Source organism: Vulpes vulpes, chromosome 1 (genome assembly GCF_048418805.1).
Source record: "Vulpes vulpes isolate BD-2025 chromosome 1, VulVul3, whole genome shotgun sequence".
Lineage (NCBI taxonomy): Eukaryota > Metazoa > Chordata > Mammalia > Carnivora > Canidae > Vulpes > Vulpes vulpes.
Genome location: NC_132780.1, coordinates 111159042 through 111180760, shown reverse-complemented (window position 1 = coordinate 111180760; position 21719 = coordinate 111159042). Strand labels below are relative to the sequence as shown.

Genomic DNA, 21719 nt, shown 5'->3' with positions numbered 1-21719 from the left:
CCGATGTGGGTCTCGATCTGGGGACTCCCAAGATCACACCCTGGGTTGAAGGCAGGGGCTAAACCACTGAGCCACTCAGGGATCCCCAACAGTTATTTTTTTATTGTCAAGTAGCCAGCTTTTGTTTTATATTTAAATATTAATAAAGTTAATTTTTGTATATTGTTACCTATTTGCATTGCCTCATTTTTGGATTTTTGTTTCCATCCCTAGCCCACTTTTAAAATTGAGAACATTTTTCTTTGGAACAATTGACTTTTTCTTACTGATTTCTAAGGGCTGATAATGTATTAAGCTTTGGTGATGCTCCCTTACCCCCACCCTCAGTTAATCATGGAGGGAGGATTGAAGGAGCTGGACAGATAGGAGGGTGTAAAGGGAGAGAGTACCCAAACCAAATGGGGCATTCTTGCCTCTTTCAAGTGCCAATCCCACATTTCTCACATTCTACTGAATAATCTGGTACCCTGAATTGCATGGCTAAAACTCTTATCCTCTTCTCCCATGTGATGTCTTCCTGTTGACTTCTGTATTTGTATTCACGATGCTGCTCTTCCCTCTACTTCTTAGGTCAGAACCCTCTTGGTCATGTTCCCCAGTCTTTTCCCATTTCTTTATTACCAATTTAGACCATCAGCCCCTTGCATGTTGGTATCTTGTAATGGATTCACATTCTTTCTACTCTTCTTGCTCTGGTCAGTCTTGCAAATCTGCACAAAATTAATCATTGTGAAGCCTGACTCTATGCCGTGTAGTCCCTTTAAAGTTTCCTCATTATTCAATGAATACTTTATAGTGAGTGGTGTCAAAAGTCTTCTGTGACCAGAAATCACTCGCTTTTCTCAGTTTATTGCTCACTCCCTGACTTTGTGGCCAGTCTTTGACATACCTGCTCTCTCCTACTGCAATGCCTGTAAGTCATGCTGTTCTGTCTCAGAAATTCTTGTTCTCTTGTATTTGCCTATCAAAATCCTTCTCATCTTTCAAGGCTCAGATCAAATACTATTCATCTGAAATCTTCCCTGGTCAGGCAGTCCAGAAGGGATCTCTCCCTCTTTCAAACTTTCATAATAAGCAATTTGTCTCTGATAAGCAGTTGTTTTACTGGCTTGTTTTTTGTTTATTTACTCTCATATATTATAAACTCCTTGATGCCAATATTTTTTTTGCCTTTTTTCTCTCTCTTGCTACAGCAGCTAGCACTTAGGCCTTGCACATAGCAAGTGCTCAGTAAACGTTGTCCAATAAATTAGTAAAACGTGAACAGCTCCAAAATCCTATTATGACCCTACATAAAAGGCTAACAATTGATGTCATTCTTTTAACCCCTCTTCCACATTAGCCAGGTTGTGGATTGACAAAGTTGGATTTTGTTCCTTTCTTTATATCTGATTGTTTACATATGTGATGGAACTGGGATGAAATTGTAGTTGGAAAAGGTTGCCTTTTGTTTTTCCCTATCCCCTTACTTGTTTTCAGGTAAAGTCAGACTTCTTTCTATCTTCTTGACTTCAAAATGTATTTACTAGACGTGCTTGAGGGTCTCATCAGGAAAGCCTCTGACTCTTGGTTTCAGCTCAGGTTAAGATCTTGGGGTTGTGGGATTGAGCCCTGCATCGCGTTCCACGCTCACCACAGAGTCAGCTTGAGATTTTTTCCCCCTTCCTCTCACTACCCCTCTGCTCTTCCCCCTGCTCACATGTGTGAGCTCTTAAATAAATAAATAAAATCTTAAAAACATGTACTTACTAGAACTGGGTACTACTCTCTAGAGAATAGTTCTCAAACTTGGCTGCACAATGGACCTACCCATGGAGATTTGAAATTTCTGAAGCTCAGGCCTCACTCAAACCAATCTGAGTAGGTACAGGTATCATTGTCTGTTTTGACATCTTGCCAGGTGACTCCAATGTGCAGCCAAGTTTCCTCAGCACTATAATGTGGACTCTGTTCTCAAATCTTCATGTATGTCAGAATCACCTGGGGAGCAGGTTAAGAATAGGGTCTACACCCCAATCACCTTCAGTAAGCCTAGTCCTTTGGCCTTTATGAGCTCTCCAGGCTATTCTGATCCACACCAATGTTTGAGAACACCTGCTCTAGCTAAACTATCAGACAGCCTAATTAAAATCTGTGGGTTTATTCACAAGGTCCTAGGGCATGATGGTGGGAAATTCATAAAGCCTCTTTTGAAAACACATCAGGTCATATGATGAAAATGTGTTTATAGACCTTGCTGTGTCCATAATAAACATTTCCTGGATGTCAGATGGATACTTATTCATAGACTTAAACTATTTTCACCTTGCTTGTGAAACTTTTAGTGCAAATGAAGTAATTTCTGTTTTAGAATAAGAGGACTATCGTTTCTTGTCTAAACAAAACACAACAAAAAACTGGAGAATGTGTAATGTATACCTGTAGGATAAAGGCAAGGTATACTACTTCTCTGTAGGTTCTTGACTATCTCTGGAGTGGGTGGGAAATGATTCTGTAATGTTGGATGCTATTTCTGGTAGAGCCTACGGTGAGATATTGTACAGAGAATTTGGGTTTCCTTTGTTCATGGATAAAAATAGACTCAAAAGACTGTCCTTCACACTGGAAAAAGGAGATATGAGTTTGAGACTATTATTATCTGTATTGTCCATCTAAATGCTTCCAAAGCTGAGAAAACTGAACTCCTGTCTTTTTTTCCTGAGCAGATAGATATTGCAGAATTGTTAATTTTTCACATAAGCAGTTAGTATTCATGTCCACTCAGATTCATCAGGCACATTACATTTCTCTCTTTCTTTTAAATATTTTCATTCTGGCTAATGTGTTCTTTAAAGTCTCTTCCAGTGCAAAAGGGCTATGATTCTGATCCACTGGGTTCTCCACTTGAAATAACTATGTTTTTGTCTCCAAACATGGCACTCTTAGCAGAGATATCTCAGCATTGGATGAACACATCTGCTCTACTTTTGACTTTTCTGTTTATTTTCCCAAATGGGCTTTGCATTTTGAAAGGTTTCATAGCAACTGAGGACTTGGGCCATTATCGCTGACATGGAGTAGGTGTGTAGCTGGTAGAAATGTATGTATAATGTGTATTGATTTTAGTTAACAAGCAAATACACAAGCTTTTTAAGCCTTTGTGAGAACTTCAAAGGCCCACAAAAGGAAATGGATATAGATAATAAAAATGACATATAGCGCTCTAATTGTTTTTACTTTATTCCCTGTTTGTGGTTATTGCTCAGGAAATCTTGTACTTCTTAGTGAAGGAAAGACTATATTTCCTTCTATTCTAAGATGTTATTTTACAAAGTGAGAACATCAGATATACTAGCGTTTATCAGAATTCATCTAAGAATGTAGGATGCACTGTAAGTCTCAGGTGAGTGAAATACTCCTTTTATTTGATAACTGAAGAAGTACACAATTGGAAATGTGCTTATAACCCTTTGCCTGTGGCTTTCTCTTCTATTATTGTCATCTTAAAGAACACATGATGTAATACATGGGTATTTACTTTTTTCTGATAACACTCATTCCTCCCCACTTTCCTTAGAAAACAGAAAACCGAAGCACTGTTTTAGAAAAAAGCCATTGTGTGGCTTGTAAGTATTCCTATTGGGCAGCAGAGGGCACTATGGAGCAACAGAGACTTGGCCGGAGAAGAAAAGTTTTTGATAGAAGTGTCCTGGCTTCTGTTGATTACTGGTGGTTTCTTGAATTTTCAGACTATTTGGACCAAGTGCCTGTTTCTTTGAAAGAATCTACAAGTACATATGTAGTAGGGAAAAATAGGCAAATAATAAAGATGAGATTTTCCATGTCTGTCAGATAGGTATTTCTTTTTAGAAGAGGGTCAGTATCAAGAAAAATTCTTTTTACAACTGAGGTATAATTCACATACCATAAAATCCACCCTTTTAAAGTATGCAGCTCACTGAGTTTTAGCATATTGACAAGACCGTGTAGCCATTACTACTATCTAATTGCAGAACATTCCATTACTTCAAAAAGAATCCTATTCTATACCTGAAACCAGTATTATCCTGTATCTCAAATAACTGGATTTTAAATAAAAACTTGAGAAAAAACAACACAAGAAGACAAAAACAAGACAAAACAAGAAGAATTGTGTGCCCATTGGTAGTTACTTCCCATTCCCTTTGCTCCCTAGCAACCACAGGGGTACTTTCTGTTCTTTGGATTTGCCTATTCTGGACAGTTCATATAATTGGAATCACACAACCTACGGCCTTTTGTTTCTGGCTTCTTTCACTTAGCATAACATCTTCAAGTGTGATCCATGTTGTAGCATGCGTCAATGCTTCATTCCTTTTTCATGGCTGAAAAAGTTTTTATTGTATTTATATACTGCATTTTGTTTAACCATGCATCAGTTGATGGACATTTAGGGTTTTCTCAACTTTTTATTGTTATGAAGAATGTTGCTAAAAGTATTTGTGTGCATTTTTTTGTGTGAACATATATTTTCACTTCTATTAGGTCTAAACCCAGCAATAGAATTTCTGGTTCCTAGAGTAACTCTATTTAACTTTTAAGTAGCTGCCAAACTGTTTTCCATAGTGGCCAGATCATGTTACATTCCAATGAGCAATGTATGAGGGTTCCAATTTCTCTACACCTTCACTGACACTTCTTATTGTCTTTTTTGATTATAGCGAGTGTAGTGGGTGTGAAGTGACATTTCATTGTGGTCTGATTTCCATTTCTAAGAACTAAAGTCTTTTAAACATTTAGGATTCAAGCATTTTATTTCAAAACTACAGTCTACCTTGCTACATCTGTCTAAACCCACTATTCTCTTGTCCTCTGGGGAGTCTGTTTGACTATAATGGAATGAACTTTAACAGTGTTTTCCCTTCCTTTCTCTTCCCTTTTTTACTTGCCCCTTCCTCTCCCCACTTCCCTCCTCCTCTTCCTTCCTTTTCTCTGACCAGGTGCTGACAAAGCTGCGTTCCTCATGGGCATTAACTCCTCTGAGTTGGTGAAGGGCTTGATCCACCCTAGAATCAAAGTTGGTAATGAATATGTTACTAGAGGTCAAAATGTAGAACAGGTAAGGTGATACTTCCAGAGCATTAGGACTCTATGATCTTATAATAATTGTATACATATTGTACTTGTTATTTTTTGGCTTCTGATGTCTGCAACAAGAGCTTCTATGAAAAAAAAAAAAGGCAAGAAAGCTCCTGTGATACATATTTGGGATGCTTTCACTTGTGATGCATAGCACAGTAAATGCTCTCGTGTAAAGAATTTTTCCAGATTCTTAATATGCTGTTTGACAGTTTTCCTGCAGGTAGCAAGTCTCTTTGTAGATGTAGAAAGCTGTTAACTTGTGACCAACATCTTTGTTGTCCAGCTAAGATGCTTTCAAAGCTATTAGTTCCTGACATGAATAAATCGGCATCCCCCACCTGTTTGGAATATTGACTTTTTAGAGTAACAGGCACATTGGTTGAGATAGGGTTTTAAAATATAGGCTGAAAAAAAATAAATAAAATGAAATATAGGCTGAAGGGCACCTGGGTGGCTTGGTGGTTGAGTGTCTGTCTTTGGCTCAGGGAGTGATCCCAGGGTCCTGGGATTGAGTCCCGTGTTGGGCTCCCCACAGGGAGTCTGTGTCTCCCTCTGCCTATGTACCTTTCATGAATAAATAAATAAAATCTTTAAAAATATGTGTATATAGGCTGAAGTTAGTATTTAAAGGAGAGGTATGGAGAGCAGAAATGAGAAATGGAAGGTCATGTAGATTTTGTGCAGCATCGGGAAGAGTGTTTTAACGGTAAAATAACAAGTGCTATGAGGACTGTTGATCCTGAGGCTTTGTCAGAATGCAATATATGTTCCCAGGGCTGCCAGAAAATGAGACCATCTAAGTATGCTAGTGCATTTCAAAATAATAATTTACATCTCTAATGCATATTAGTCAGTATGTGATAACCATGCTGCAGTAACACATACACACTGAAATCTCAGTTGACAGTGAAATATTTATTCCCTACATCAAGTCCAATACAGATTGAACAGCCTTGTTCCATACGATAGTTAGACACCTGGATCACATGGCCTCCACAGTTGCCGCACAAGGTGAACAGATCATTTCTGTTCAAAAAGTACACCCACCTTAACTGCTTGGGGCTAGAAGTGATATCATTTCCATTGATATTCTATTGGTGAAAATTAGTCAAATTACCCTCTTAGCCACAGGAGGGCTGAGAAATGTCTTTCTGGAGAGAGGGAGGGGTATGATGATGTATAGCATGTATAAAGCATTGTCTCCTTCTGTTCTTTCACCAATACTCAGAGGTAAATAGAGCAGGAATACTGATGTTTTCCCAGTTGGGGAATCTGAGGGTTAGGGAACCTAAGTAACACTGCAAAGGGCACACAGCTAATATGCAGGTGACATTTGGATTGTCTTACTTTACATACGTTCTAAATCTGAAAATGAGATAGACACATGCACACATTCGTGATAGAAGACAATGATTTTGCTGACAATTAACTCTTGCTTTTTGGTATATTAAAGCATCTGATGTGACTGTGTTATTTATAGCGTTTCAGCATTTTCCTAGTTTAGCTTACTCTATAAATCAATAATTCTACCTCTATCCTAATGCTATACTGAAAGCAGTAGTTTCCATCTTTGTTTTCCCTCATCACTGGAGCTCCTTGAGGCCATGGACTATGATTAATTCATTTTAGTACCCCTTGCCCCTAGCACAGTGCCCTGCAAGCAGTAAGTGCTCCGTAGATGTTGAGATGAACTAAATATCGAGCTCAATTTGAGCCAAGATCAGCAGGACAAGGAGTTGAGCTATTTCTTGTAGTGAGGCTAGGAGTGTTTGGCAGTTTCTTGCTTTTTAACACATTCGCCACGACATGCATGCATGACATGCTATGATTATAGAACAGGGACTTGCTCTGTGTAAAACTAATGAGCCCAGAGGAGGACTGAAATCAAACCTTCGCCTCTTTAATATTGTGTTCTCAGGAACTGAGTTACCACCAGCCTTTACTATAATAGAACCAGTGAAGCAAGCTAATATATTATTATCCAACACTAAAAGAAAAAAAAATCCTCATCTTCCATCCTCTCTCTCTCTTTCTCTTTCTCTTACTCCTGGAGAGAGCGTAAGAAAGCACACTGTAAGGCTTTTCTTTTCTTAGGAATTTTACTGACTTTATAGAGACAATTGCCACTGCTAAGAATAGAGATGTATATGCTCTGTTGATGACAATTGCAAAAGATGGCAAAAATTCTTGCAGTGTTAACACTTACAAAATTTGATTCTAACTCTAATGCTGACTAACTCTGGGATCTCGGTCAAATATCTTCACCTCTCTGAGCATCCGGTGAAGAGGTTGGAATCCTCTGTGTCTTAGTGGAGGGGTGACTGGCATCTAAATGGGACAGTCTTTCAGATGTGAGTGTGTCTTGCACATTGTAGAGGTTTTGCATTCCTGCTCCCAGGTGCTAACTGCCAGTAACCCTCAGTCATGCTGATAATTGGAAAAAACACACTCCCTGTTTTCAAATGCACTCCTCCTTCAGGGCCAGGGTGCCATCCCCAGTTGAGAGCCACTATACATGATTAATAAGAACTAAGGCCCTTCGGGTCCAGTATTTTATGATTCCATGAGAGTTCTAACTATGCCTGTTAGAAATAAGTTGTCTTAATTTTTAAAAGATTCATAATAAAAAAATCATAATAGTAACCACTAAGCATGTGCTAAGTGCTTTGTATGGCTATCTCATTCAATCTGACAACAAGCCTACTAAATTGATTTTTTTTTTTTAAGAGAGAAAGGGTTTGAGCAGAGGGAGGAGGAGAGAATCTTAAGCAGGTTCCATGCTCAGCATGGAGCCCAACACCAGGCTCAATCTCACAACCCTGAGATCATGACCTGAGCTGATATCAAGAGTCGGACGGTTAATTGACTGAGCCACCCAGGCGCCCCTACAAAATTGATCTTATTTCCATTTCCATTTTGTAGTTAAAGACGGTGAACCTAACAAAGGTTAGCTTCTCAGGGTAGCATAGTAAATACTAGAGTGAAGTTGGGGAAGTAATAAAAGCAGAAAAGGGGATGGGAGAGTGAGACTAACATTTATTGGGTTCCAGGGGCCGAATCTTGTGTTACACATATTTACACCCTCTGTCTCGTTGACTCTCTCCCTACAACTTTAGCAGAAGCATATTTTAATGTCATTTTGCAGATGAGCAAGGCAGGGATCAATGTGGTTGCAAACATGGCTGTTTAACTCCATTTCTTTTTGGTGGTGGTTTTTGTTCTATTGCTCATGATTGCTCCCCAACAATCAGTCTTCTGAAAAAGAGCTAAGGAATGAGTCCATGTAGTCCTCGAAAGGTGGAAGTGTGGGTCTAGCTGCCTGATTCCTCCTTCATTGGCTGGAAAATGATGAAAATGATTAATCTGTAAGCTGTATGCTGGTTTATTGGTTTCAGCCAGCAGACACCATATCTTCTATTTCTTCCTGTGACCACATCTTCAAGCTCTCTTCCTGTTTCTTCATTACTCTCCACCCCTGACCGGTTTCTCTCCCAACCCCACTTCTGAATATTTAGGGAATTAAAAGGTGGGTAAGCAAGTTTGTCATGTTCTTTTGAAAGTTTCAAAGTGACTGCTGTAGACAGAGAATGATTTCCTCAGGGCTCTGGGGGATAAAAATCATTCTTAGTGCTTTATTTGTGCGGGTGTGCTCTTGACGCCCATAATAAAAAACTGTGATGCCATCCGGCTTATGGATTACTGTGGAAATGACTCAAGATAACTGATCAGAGAGTGGGTGACTCATAACTAAATCAACACCAGACACCAACTGGCTCCTGCTGCGTGCTCGCTCCTGGGCAGCTGAAGGATGGATGGGCTAGGCCTATTTTAAATGTTAAACGGTTGGAGCACATTCTGCTTCCAGGCTTGGAGAAGGTCCAGCTGAAATCCACTCCTACTTGGAGTCTGTCAGAAACCCGCTACTATAGCAGCACCTTTGCGTCATGGAAGTAGCATCTGCATTTATACGGCATCAACCAGCACAGAGGCTGGAGCTCTCCCCAGTAGGTTACATTAGAGCCTTTGCCGCACACCTCCAGGGAGGGGAAAGGCAGCCTGGGTTTTACAGTAGGACGATCTGAGTCAGATTGATGCATTAAATTGCCACAGGAAGTTGAGAGCACCCCTGGGAACTGATAGAGTAGAGAATGTGGAGGCTGAGGCTAGAAAGAACCTTCAAGAACATTATTCAGGTGAAGATACTTCAATCTAGAGAGGTTAGGCCAGTTACCAAAGGTTATACAATTTATTAGCAGCAACAAGGGCTAGGCATTCCAGATCCCTAACCTGTTCTACCGGCATTTTCCAAACTTAATGGTGCACAGGAGTCCGCTGGGGATCGTGTTAGAGCACCGGTTCACATTCATAGGTCTGGGACTGGATGCTGAGATGCTGAGAGTCGGCGTCTTTAACAAGCTCCCAGGTGATGCTGATGCTGCAGGTCTTAGAACCATACTTAGAATGGCAAGGCTTTAGGATGCATTACCACTCTACCCCCAGAAAGGTGGTCCTTTGATAATAGGAACATGATTTCTCTCACCGAAGTGTCTGGCAAGGAGGCATCAGGCTGGCTCGACTCTAGGTTTCTTTCCCTCTCCTCCTTTCCTTGCTTCCTCTCCCTTTCTTATTGTACCAAATTTCCTCTCCTGTATCATCTCAGCAGCATGCTAGAACCACACAGAGAGGCACTAAATAGATCCCGATTTTACTAACTGCTGATTAAAAAATGCCCGGGATTAGAATGCACACTGCTGGCAGATGTGAGGTGCTTCCAATGTGATTTCCAGGTGACCTGTGCTGTTGGTGCCCTGTCCAAGTCAATATACGAAAGGATGTTTAAGTGGCTGGTGGCACGAATCAACAGGGCGCTGGATGCCAAGCTGTCAAGGCAATTCTTCATCGGCATTCTTGACATCACTGGTTTTGAAATCCTTGATGTAAGTATATCGAGTTAAAATGAAGTCAATGTGTGTTTACAAGGAGATCAGAAAATGTGAATTGAACATCAGAAAAGGTAGAGCGTGAGGAGATTCATTCTGTGAAAACTTAAGGGCCACCCTGGCTGGAAAAGAGCTATTATTAATATTAATACATAATTAATAAAAGTAAAAATTAATTCAGCCTCAAATAAAGATAAACAGAAATAAAAGAACCTTTTATGATTTTGCATTTTGATATGATTACATGTTATTGTTATAATTTTTAGTTTGCTAGTATATTTGAAGGAGCTAAGGATTTAATTGAAGAATCGTTACTCATTGAGTCTATTTGCCATCACGTGATTATGGTTATGATATTCTCTCTACATTTTTCCAAGTGGACCTCAATTTTATTTTATTATATTTTTTGTTGAGATATATTTGACAATTAAAAAATATGTATGTGTGAGATATACAACTTACTGGTTTGCCACATATTTGCATTGTGAAATAATCACAGTCAAATTAGTTAACCTGTCCATCACCTCAAATAGTTACCATTTGGTCAATTTTACTTTTGTCTCTTCTCCCCACCTAATCACATCTTTGAAGTATAACAGCCTTGAGCAACTTTGCATTAATTTTACCAATGAAAAATTACAACAGTTCTTTAATCAGCGCATGTTTGTTCTGGAGCAAGAGGAATACAGGAAGGAAGGCATTGGCTGGGTGTCCATCGACTTTGGTCTGGATTTACAAGCCTGCATAGATCTCGTGGAGAAGGTAATTCTTGTTTTTCTCCTCATTCATTTTCATTTAAGGAGAACTGTCCCTGCTGCCATATTGATCCATATTAGGACTCGGGCTCTGTCAGGGGATGGGAAATGGGGCAGGGGAGCGGTGTGCATTTTCTCTTAATGGGCAGCACCTGTGGCAACCTAACTCAACCCTCACGTCGGTTACCCCACTCCATCATCTCCCACACAGACTGTCGCTGCACGTAGGCTGCTTATGCATGGCCTCCACTGTTAATGCGTGAGGAAACTTGTCGAGATTAAAAATGGTCATGCTCTTGACTGGAAAAACACAGAGCTGAAAATATGAGCACTGTAGGGCCTGGCTGATTAGCATAAGGTGAATGAGTAGACCCAGAGCAGCTTAACGAAATTTGGCAAATTAGCATGCAAACAAACAACTGTCATAAATCCTCAAGGGCCTCTACCTTGCAGGATGTAGTTTGTTCATTTAATTGGACAAGTACCAGTTAGTTTAAGTAATTTATGACAATACTTCATGGCTTATTAGTAAATTAGCTGCAGTGTATGGTTCCTGAATTCAATGATGTTCTTGTACTCCGAAGTCTTTCCGGGTGCTCTGGGAAAGACGAACTGGGTTAGCTGGGGGAATTGAGTACAATGTTTTCTGTGGCTTTGTCCATGGGAGCATGCATGCTGGAGTGTCTTGCTATGACTGGATTGCGGTGAATTCTGGAGTCAGGTCTGAGAAGGCCAACGCCTAGTGCCTTCAACGTGCGAAATGCTCTCTTTGGCTAAGTGGTTGCATCTGGTTCTCAACAGCCCTGCCAGGAAGGAGCTAGGGTGATTGACCTCTCCCTGTCTTTGCGGGCCTTGAGTTTTATTGATCAGTGTCCCATCAACTTTATTTATTGAGCTTTAGATGAAATGATATCTTCCTTGAAAATAACCACTATTCTTAACAGGAATGGGCGTCACATTGATTTTATTATTTTATAGCCAGTGAGCTTTGTAGAGGGAGGACAGGCTGATTAAAAATAATAATAATAATGTTAACGAACCAAACTCTGAGCTAATTAAAAATAATAACAGCCCAACCATGATCTGGTAAATGTTTGCTGGCATTATTCAAGCTGAGAAATGAAACCAAAGAAGTAGAGGGGCAGATTTAGCTTTGGGCAAGTGTCACTTATAATATCTGCTTACTCTGATTATGGCGAGATACCATTTTTGGGCAGGAAAGTGGGACATAGACATTATTCAGATCCAGATAGGTCTGTGAACATTACTGATTTTTAGTTGATCTGAAGCCCATTGTCTTATTTATGCCAGTCTCCGTGATTCCAAATAGCACACTAGCAACATGGATGTAATTTCCTGTTGCATTTTCTATTGGTACGGTAAAATGAGAGAAGAAAAAAAAAAACCTGACCAGATGATAGAAGGAAAAGATAAGTCTTTGGCTTCCAATGAATGATTTCTTTTTTTTTTTTTTTTTTTTTCCAATGAATGATTTCAAAGGTATTCAGGTCAGGCAAATGAGGAATACTAAAACCTTTCTTGACATGATTCTATATTTTGAAAAGACCCGTTGAGCTGGTTCAGGCTACATGAAGAAAATTTGTTGTAAATATTAATGACCAAACTTACTCCTTGAAATAGAATGAATCATGAGAATTTTTCAAAATTCAAAAGAACGGAAATACATCAATATGTACAAAATGCTGTAGAGCATGCATCTGCGTGCATATATAAGGAAGAGGGATTTTCATACATAAAAGTTTCAAATTTTTATGTTTACAAAAAAGTTTGTCAAACTAAAAAAATGTATTTTAACATTTAATGTTAATTTGGTCATCAAGCATACAGTGACCTCCTATATAGAGGGTGAACAAACCTATTACAGGATTAGCTCACACTTATTTCATTACTTGAAATATTCTCATTTGTTTAGAACTTGAGCATCAATAATTTACATGTTAAAGTATTAACATATGCCTGCATATTTATGGTTTTGCATAGGTTTTGCATAGGTATACAATTTATGGTTTTGCATAGATATTGTAGTAGACAAATACATCCAAAATTATACATTTAAAACCTTGCCGCCCCTATCATTGTAGTCACCTTGAGAGGCTGCCTCCATTTTCCAATAATTCAGCCCTTTTGCAAAAACTTCCTCATATGATGCAGATTTGGATAAGGTTTTAGAACATTACCAGCTGTGAGAGAAAAGTAGCTGCAGTACTGATTGTCTCACCCGTTTTTAAGTCCAAACTGTATTACCTCACTTGGCCACATTTTTTTACCTTGTTTGCCTGACTTGGCCCAAATGAATTTTTATTGTTCCTCCGCAGTGATCCTGTTTCTAAAATATCTTAAATCCTGGTAGCATCTTGGCAATACGTGTTGTTGTCTCCCAGCTGGCATTCTTTGGGTATGCTAAGTCTGGTTTTCTTATTATAGAATGAATCCCATTAATATCGAGTTCTCTCTTGTACACCCATGAGTATTTCCTTGAAACGCGTCACTCCAAGCTTTCCGTTACAACTCTTTCTGCCTGACTCCTGCCCACAGAAAAGCAGCCCAGATCCCAAAGCTCAAACCTAGATGTCTTGGTGCTCACCTGCCAACCAATTATTTAACAGAATTTGGCTGGGGACCTACATTCAGTCCCCACAGAACCTACTTATGCTAAGGGCTGTGAGAAATGTGAGTCAGAGGCATCAGCCTATTGTACAGGAACATAGGGTATCATCAGAAAGGCATCTTCCTGAGACCAGAACTTTTACTTTTTTTTTTTTATTAAACAAATGAGTAAATTTATTTAGCAACTACTTGTTTTGATCACTTCCTTGTCATCTTGTTGGTGAGAGAGGGATTCCTGCGCTGGGGTGGAGGGATGGCTGAACTCAGGACCTGACCCTGGACAGGTGAGGTTGGCAACAGCCTACTGGCCACACACACTCACTCCCTGAAGGAAGAGGGTGCTGCACGCCATGCATGGCCACGTGGTGGTTGTACACCTGAGCAGAGTGAGTAAAAGGGGCTGTGGGAGGCAGGTTTTATAGTAAGAATAGGGTGAGGTGACTGTTGATTCTCAAGAGAGGATGTGATTGGCTTGGTTGAGTAATTGGCTGGCAGAGATCTGAAACCCATCACTCAAGGAAATAGGCACTGTGACTTTTCCCATGATTAGGACGGTTGTTTGGCGAGGGGACCTCAACCATGAAGCACGATGGGAAGGGGAACTTGTGATCGGATCCCCTGAGGCCCTCCCAATTTTCCCCAGATGTCAGGGCACACACAATGTTGGGCCTTCATTTTAGGCCTAATACCACACTACCGTGTAGAAGACTTTGAATTAAATGCTGTCAAAAACTTAAGCAGTTGTTATAAGTAGCACTTGCCCTTAGGAAGTATACAGTCAAGTAGGAGATTTGTAAGTCTAATCAGTGTAAAAATATGTCTCGGCATAAATGCAGAAAGGCACAAAGGCCCACAGAACCCAGAAGAGCAGGAGTCGCCTCTGCCTGTGGGAATCTTGGAAGATCCGGTTGGAAAGGGTGTAAAATTGCAGCTGGCTCTTAAGAAATGATTATGATTTTAGCAGGTGAAGAGAGGAAGCTAGTGAGGGAAGCCCTGGCAAGAGCTAAGGCAGAGGGGTGAGTGCGTGCAAAGGCCACGTTCCAAAACGTTAGGTAGTCTAGGATGCACAGAAAGGAGGAGCTGGAAGAAAGGAAGGGAAGGTTGTGAAGAGACTCTAAGTAGTTTATCCCTTACTTTTTGCCAGTGGGGGCCAAAGAGGGCTTCTGTGCTGGGCGATGGGGCAGTCAGAGCTGCTTGCGTTTATTCTGTGGGTGTGTGTCTAGGATCTGGGACGGGAGGAAAGGCCAAAGGTGAGGCAGTTCAGGGGCCTGTGGAGCAGTCCCGGTGAGAAGGAAAGAGGTCCTGCATCGGGACAACAGAAATGGAAATAGTAAGAAAGTGATAGACCTCACAGGAGAGAAGGCAGGACCGATAACATCTGAGGAGGGAGAGGTTAGAGCCTGAAGGTTCGGAGTCAGGGCACCTGACTCCAGTCATTTACTGCACCACAGAGGACATTTGATGCCATAGGGAAGAACATAATTAGTCTTCTTTCCTGACCTATTTGGAAATTAATTTGCCCGAAGGCCTCATATTTATCAGAAGCTTTAAACCTCCTGAAGAATGGAAAAATGGAGAAGACTCTGAAAAAAAGTGTTTGTCCGCCTTCATCAGTGGTCAAGTTTTCCATTTCGAACTATGACACTTTCTTGCTTAGCATAAAGCTTCCAGTCAAAAAATAAATAAATAAATAAAATAAAATAAAATAAAATAAAGAAAAATAATAAAGCTTCCAGTCATCCCCCAATGGCAGTTGGCTCTATTAGATGCCCAGCATGATGGCGGCCCTCATGTATGGAAGGTAATTATTTGAGATGGAGGCTGTCGTCCTCATGAGGCATTGCTGCGACCCTGTTGTTAGCAGGCACCATCCCAGGAGATGCTAAATTTTTAAATAAGCCCAGTTTTCACTGAGGGTTGACTGCACGTATGGCAGGAAACTCTGTGGTGCTAGATGGAATCCAGGCCTCCAAAAGCTTACCCCGGTGAAACAACTATTTCATTTTTCAGATTCTCCCTCCACCTTCTCGTGCTCCTCCACTTACTGACTTTGCCAAGAACTCACAAGGTCACTGCTGCCAGGAGCAAGCAGATTCATTCCCCACCTAGATGCTTGGGAGGAAGATGTCCGAGAACTCTTCAGCCCAAGAATTAGTAGTGAAATGTTGTTAATTATGCTTTCTATGGAATGTGGATTTTAAATCTAGGAGAACATACAAAAGAGGTAGAAAATCACAGTCCATGTATTACAAGAATAGACTCAGATGGATCAAAAATACGATCTTTAGGGGCATCTGGGTGGCTCAGTTGGTTAAGCATCTGCCTTCGACTCAGGTCATGATCCTGGAGTCCTGGGATCAAGCTCTGTGCTGGGCTCCCTGCTCAGCAAGAGAGTCTGCTTCACCCTTTCTCTCCTTCGCCCTCCTCCTGCTCGTGCTCTCTTTCTCTCTCTCCCTCTCAAATAAATAAAACCTTAAAAAAAATATGATCTTTGAATATCTGATGATCCACTACTCTGACAAATTAGAGCCATTTGTATAGCTTCGGTGGGATAATTTAGAACAAAATCTAAACTACAAATTTTCTTTTAATGTATCTACCCATTCAGAGCCTAGGCCGGGAGTTGGTGTGTTCTCTCACCATGAAAACATTTAAGCATTAACTAGCTAGCTTTTTACAAGGAAATTATGAAGGGAATTCAAGGAACTTTTAGGTGGATTGGACCAGACCTTTCACGTCCCTCCCAAACCTGAGAGTCTATCGTTGTTAGGTATGAAGTGTTGGTGGAAAATCATGAAATTTGTGCTGTTGGGCCAACGGGTCCTGTCGAGTCTCAGAATTCTGATGATGTTTTCTTTATACTTTGTTTTGTGTGCTTTGTTGTACACCCACATACACGTTTTGCCTCCTTGGTTAGATGCTCTGGAGTCACAACCCTCATATAACCTGATGTGTCTGGTACAGTGGTTTATTCATAGAAGGCACTACAAAAATATTTGTGGAATAAATTAATGAACATACAAATATATAAACTGATATGTAAATATTAGAATCCTTGATTCCCCCCCCCCCCACACCAACCCTGTTTTTCCCTATGTGTATGTACCCTACATTGGTTAATGGCAGCATTCATGACCCATTTGCTCAAGCCAAGAACCTGGTCATTTTTCTTTCTGTATTACACCCACTTTCTATCCCTCAGCAGGTTGTTTCTCCACTTTACCTTCAAGCTATATCACATTTCGATGACTTCTGACTATCTCTGACACTACCGCCGATTTAGACCAGGGGTCAGTAAACTAGGTCCCTGGGGGCCCAATCTAGCCTGCAGCCTGTTTTTGTAAATAAAGTTTTAATAAAACGTTGTCACACTCATTTTATTTACATGTCACCACTTGCTGTTTTCAGGCCTGAACTGACTGAGTGGATGGCAGGGGTGTAGCGGGAAATTTGTGGCCCACAAAGCCTGTTTCCTACATGGGCCTTTAAAGAAAAGGTTTGCTGATGGGGTGTAGGATCACCAGTTTTTCCACCACATATTCTTTTGTTGTTTTTGTTTTGGCAACACTTTTAATATGTAAAAACCGTTATTAGCTCATTGGATCTCTTCTACAGGCCACAGTCAGGATTTGGCCGGCAGGTTCTACTTTGCCAGCCTTGTTCAAAAACAAGTGATCCTTTTGAAGCAAACATCAAATCCCATCACTTCTTCTTCAAAATCTACAAAGACCTCCCATTACACTTAAAATTCAAATGTCTTAGCATGGCCTGGACAGCTCTTGGGATCCAATACTGCTTACATGTCTGACTGCATCTCATACCACATGTGCCATCTGACTACTTTAGGTCTGTCCGCTTTGCCTTTGGTAGGACCTCAAACTTGCCAAGTGCGTTCCTGCCTCAGGGCCTTTGCAGTCATTACTTGTCTGCCAAGAGTACTTGTACACAGACCTCAGGATTTGCGCTTCTGGTCCAGGTCAGAGGGTTTTACCTATCCTGCTTAAACAGCTCCCAGTTGCTCCCCCCCGTCATTCTCTATTTCTTTCCTTTGTATATTTTCTTCAGGACACTTATGTGAAACTAAATTATTTCTTTTGTGTTTACCGGACTATTGACTTTCTACTTCATTAGAATGTAGTCACTCTCAGGACAGGCACTTTGTGTATGTGGCTCATGGCTACATCGCCAGCTCCTACTGGTGCCCAGCACCTAGTACATACTTAATATTTGTTGAGTGAATGATTGACTAGTTATATGTAGTGAACCTTCTTTCCCTTTGTCAACTGATTCGTCTCCTGGAATAGGAATTTACACCGACCTCCTCCCTTTTGAAAAATACTGTGTCCTGGTGTTTTCTTTCATCTGCTGTTCGTATATATCTCCAACAGCCAATGGGCATCTTTTCCATCCTCGAGGAGGAATGTATGTTTCCTCAGGCCACAGATGTGACTTTCCAGACCAAACTTTTTGACCACCATTTTGGGAAGTCGGTTCATTTCCAGAAGCCCAAGCCTGATGATAAGAGATGTGAAGCTCATTTTGAGCTTGTCCATTATGCAGGAGCGGTAAGTTACCTCTAGACACTGAGCCCTGAATTTTCCTGACTCTATTTCAAATGCATTCTGCCAAAGTCCCTAGATAATACATAAGCAAAGTTTAGATTAAATGAAGAGATGAACAAAAAAAAAAAAAATCTCAGTTCCAGCAAAAAAGTTGGCATAGCCTTTTAGCACCTAGGAAATGAAGTACCCATACTATAATAGTATTCCATGTGCACAAAGGTTAGAAATCTCAAAATAGACTCTGTCATCCCAACTCAAAGTAAGTCAGCTTCAGAAAGTCATGGAGATTATCAAAGTCGTGGGTTTTTCCATATTTGTCCTTCCTTTTAACTTAACATTGTGTGAATGAGTGATTTCAACTGATCTTTTTTATTGAAGTTTTTTTTTTCCCCTCTCTCTCATAAAGAGATAGTTACTGTGAAGTAATGGCCTCCAAACTATGGCCGACAAAGGTTTCTAATGACTCTCCCTGTTTCTTCTCATTTCCCCACGGGTGTGTGTGTTGCCTCCTTTTTCAGCTTCTGGTCAGTGATTCCGGGTATAACAAAGACAATTGATAATGGATATAATAATTCTTCATTCTAAAAATGACCTGCCAACTGTACATAGATGTGCTTGTCATTGTCTTCCTTCACATCCTCGAATATTAATTATAATGATATTTACAGTAAAATATCATTACAATTGCTAATTTTTTTGAATGTTCAGTGTGTCAGAGACAATTGGATTATTTCATCTATTCTTGCCTGTGAGGGAGAGCTGATGTGAATTGTTTCTACTGGAAATACCAGTTAATTCTTTCTCCCTCTCCCTTCCCTCCCCTTCTCTTCCTTTCTTTCCACAATGTAAAATGGTAAAGCCTGAGAATCTCTTCAGGTTGCACAATGGACTCCTGGAGTATTATTCAGTACTGTTACCTCAAACCAATTTAAAGTTAAAGGACCCATACAATTTATGATTTTTTTAAAAAAAGTAATGCACAGTTTGCTATGTTAATTTATGCATTCTCTTCTTTTGTTACCCGAACTGCATGCCTTTCTAAAGGTGCCTTATAACATTAGTGGCTGGCTTGAAAAGAACAAAGACCTTCTTAATGAAACAGTGGTGGCTGTATTTCAGAAGTCGTCAAACAGACTCCTGGCAAACCTTTTTGAAAATCGCGTCGGTACTGACAGTGGTGAGTTGAACAATCTTCCCTAATTTTTTAGCTTCAGAATGGAACCCATGGCTGCCTCGGTGCTTATAAAAACCTGGCCTCTTTCCTATGATATCTGTGTCTGCTTCCCATGGTCTGAGTCATCCCCTCTTATTAGCCTTTCTGTCCTCAGGCTGGCGGTTCTTCAGGGAAATGGTGCTTTAAGATAGATGTAATTCAGGGAGCCTGCTTTGGTCCACTTTTAGCTCCTACTCAACCCTGCTGCAAACAGGGAGCAGCAAACTGTATTTTGATAAATGATTTTGGGGAAATAACAAGGCTCTTTAATCTATATTCTCCAAATGTCTTGGAGTTCGCCTTCACAGTGCTTTTGTGTTATAGTAACTTGGGGTTATGATAAGCTTTCTGAGGGCAGGGATTATGTCTGATTTGTTTAACTGTAGCCTCAAGCATGTAGCAAATGCCTGCTTAGCAGACACTCCATAAATATTTATTGATCAATGAATAACAACTCATGTTTAGTAGTTTGTGATTTACAAAGCACTTTTAGATATATTATCTTAGTCCCTGCCATGACCCTTTCAGATACAGTGAAAGGGAAATGTCTCCTTACTTACAGGGGCAACTACGGAAGAGTTAAGGAGCATCCCCAATTTCACAACTCTACTGATCAAAGATAAAATGAAGCATGTTAAAAAAAAATTTTAAGCATTTAGTTGAGCAAAAATGATTCATGTGATTCATTTGATTGACATCATTCATTTGATTCAAGTCAAACCCTCAGTGTTTAAGACTGCTCCACTGACAGAGCTCAGGGAGATACTTTATGGAGAGAAGGTGGAGGCAAAATAAGGAAGCTATTGAGTGGTTGTAGTTTAAAGCCTACTCGACTGTGATCGGTTGTCCCTAGTGTTTTGATTCTGTAACCTTGGGACGTTTATAGGCTTAGATTTTGGCTCGCTGATATAGGTCACTACGGAATTAGAACCACATCAGTCTAAGGGCCTCCTTGTTTAATTAATTTAACAGTAGTAAATGCAAAACCAAGGTAAGAAGCAGGAATTCTGCTTCCTGGCCTAGTGCCTATACTTCTCTCACTGTCTTCCAGAAACAAGACAGAGAGATGTACAGGCTACGAGTATTTAGGACATAATTCAGATTTCTGCACCAGATTTGAGGATACTGAGCCCATGTGGAGAACATCAGCCTCACAATTGGCTGCTGGCTACAGAGGGAAGCTCTCCATGAATCATAATAAAAGTCACAGATTTGTAGCCTTCGAGCCAAACCTGGCCTTCAGACATGTTTTGTTTGGTCCGCACGGTTTAAAAAATCAGAAGTTTCCACATACACATTTGCATTTCCTTTTTCTCACAAAAAGTAGAAAACATGGGAAAATAGAAAAATCTGTCCAACCTGGGTTCAGACACCCTTGTGGCAATGGAGCAACATGTACCAGCTCTTCCTGAAGGAGTGTGCATTCTCATTTCCTAACCTCCTCAACTGTCCTGTTATCTCACACCCAGCTTTAAGTCAACTCCTTGCTCCGGCAGGCTAATTTGGGTCCCCTGATTGACGTGGTGAGGAAATGGAGAAGGAAGTTGGCACTTCTGGCTTCATCAGCACAGATGACATAATTCAGAGCAGACATGAAATTCTGTTGGCCTGCCTCAAGAGGAGGTTGAGAAATGAAAGCCATTGTATTTGGGCCCTCATCATCTCCAGGCAGTGCATTTGCCTGATTCTAATGGCTTTTAAAGTGCCCCTGAGCAGTCGGATAGATGGTGACTCCTAAGCTTACAGTTCCCAGATGGGTCATTCTCTGATCATAAGAGATCAGGCAGGGATTTGGGATGGAATCAGACAGGAAATCATCTTCGAACTCTTCAGGGTTTGTGCTGTGTCCTTTGGAAGCAGAAAAGAATAATTGTCCAGAATGTGCTTTTTTTGGGGTAATTTTTAAGCACCCCCTGAAAATACTTGCCTCCATGTTTCTCACTCATCCAAACATTAAATTACCCGTAATAACCATACTTTCTTCTGAGGAATCCAGGTACTTTAAACCAGAGGTATAATTGTTTTAAAAAATTAATAATGGAAGGTAGTAGTATTCTCTTTCCATAGGTGGAGAAACTCAAGTACTAAGAGGTCCAGTGATTGACTTGTAGGGTCTGGGGCATGTCAGCAGGACGTTAGTGATTAAGAGCTAGGACATCTGTCCCAGTGCTACTCGGGTGCAAAGAATATTTTGCTTTTCGTGTTGACAGCTGGTCCAGTTTTTCCAGATTGCCTGGGAGTTTTGCGGTGGTTGTTGTTGTACATCTTTGCGAGTTAGCACTACAAAAATGTTTGTAAAATAATTTGGCTTAGCATAGACCCTTTTGCTTCAAGAAAATGGAAATAGATGTTTTTTTATAAATTATAAAAGTGGTGCATGAGAGTTGCCAAAAATGCAGACAATATGGAAAAATAAGAGAAACATAAAAGTTACCTATCATTCCACATAGAGTGATAGCAATTGCTAACATTTTGGTATATGCTCCTCCTGATGTTTTTTATGTATATAGTCACTAAAAAT

The 21719-nt window shown here is 40.4% G+C and overlaps 1 protein-coding gene across 2 annotated transcripts in view; it reads left to right on the top strand.

The window, feature by feature from the left end:
* Positions 1 to 21719, top strand: part of MYH15 (myosin heavy chain 15) — a 147864-nt gene that overhangs the window by 28290 nt on the left and 97855 nt on the right. For both annotated transcript variants that reach the window (XM_072722453.1, XM_072722454.1), the window contains 5 exons: positions 4959 to 5077; positions 9888 to 10037; positions 10632 to 10802; positions 17812 to 17988; positions 19030 to 19162. In XM_072722453.1, coding sequence (XP_072578554.1) covers positions 4959 to 5077; positions 9888 to 10037; positions 10632 to 10802; positions 17812 to 17988; positions 19030 to 19162 — 750 coding nt within the window. The remainder of the gene's footprint in view (positions 1 to 4958; positions 5078 to 9887; positions 10038 to 10631; positions 10803 to 17811; positions 17989 to 19029; positions 19163 to 21719) is intronic.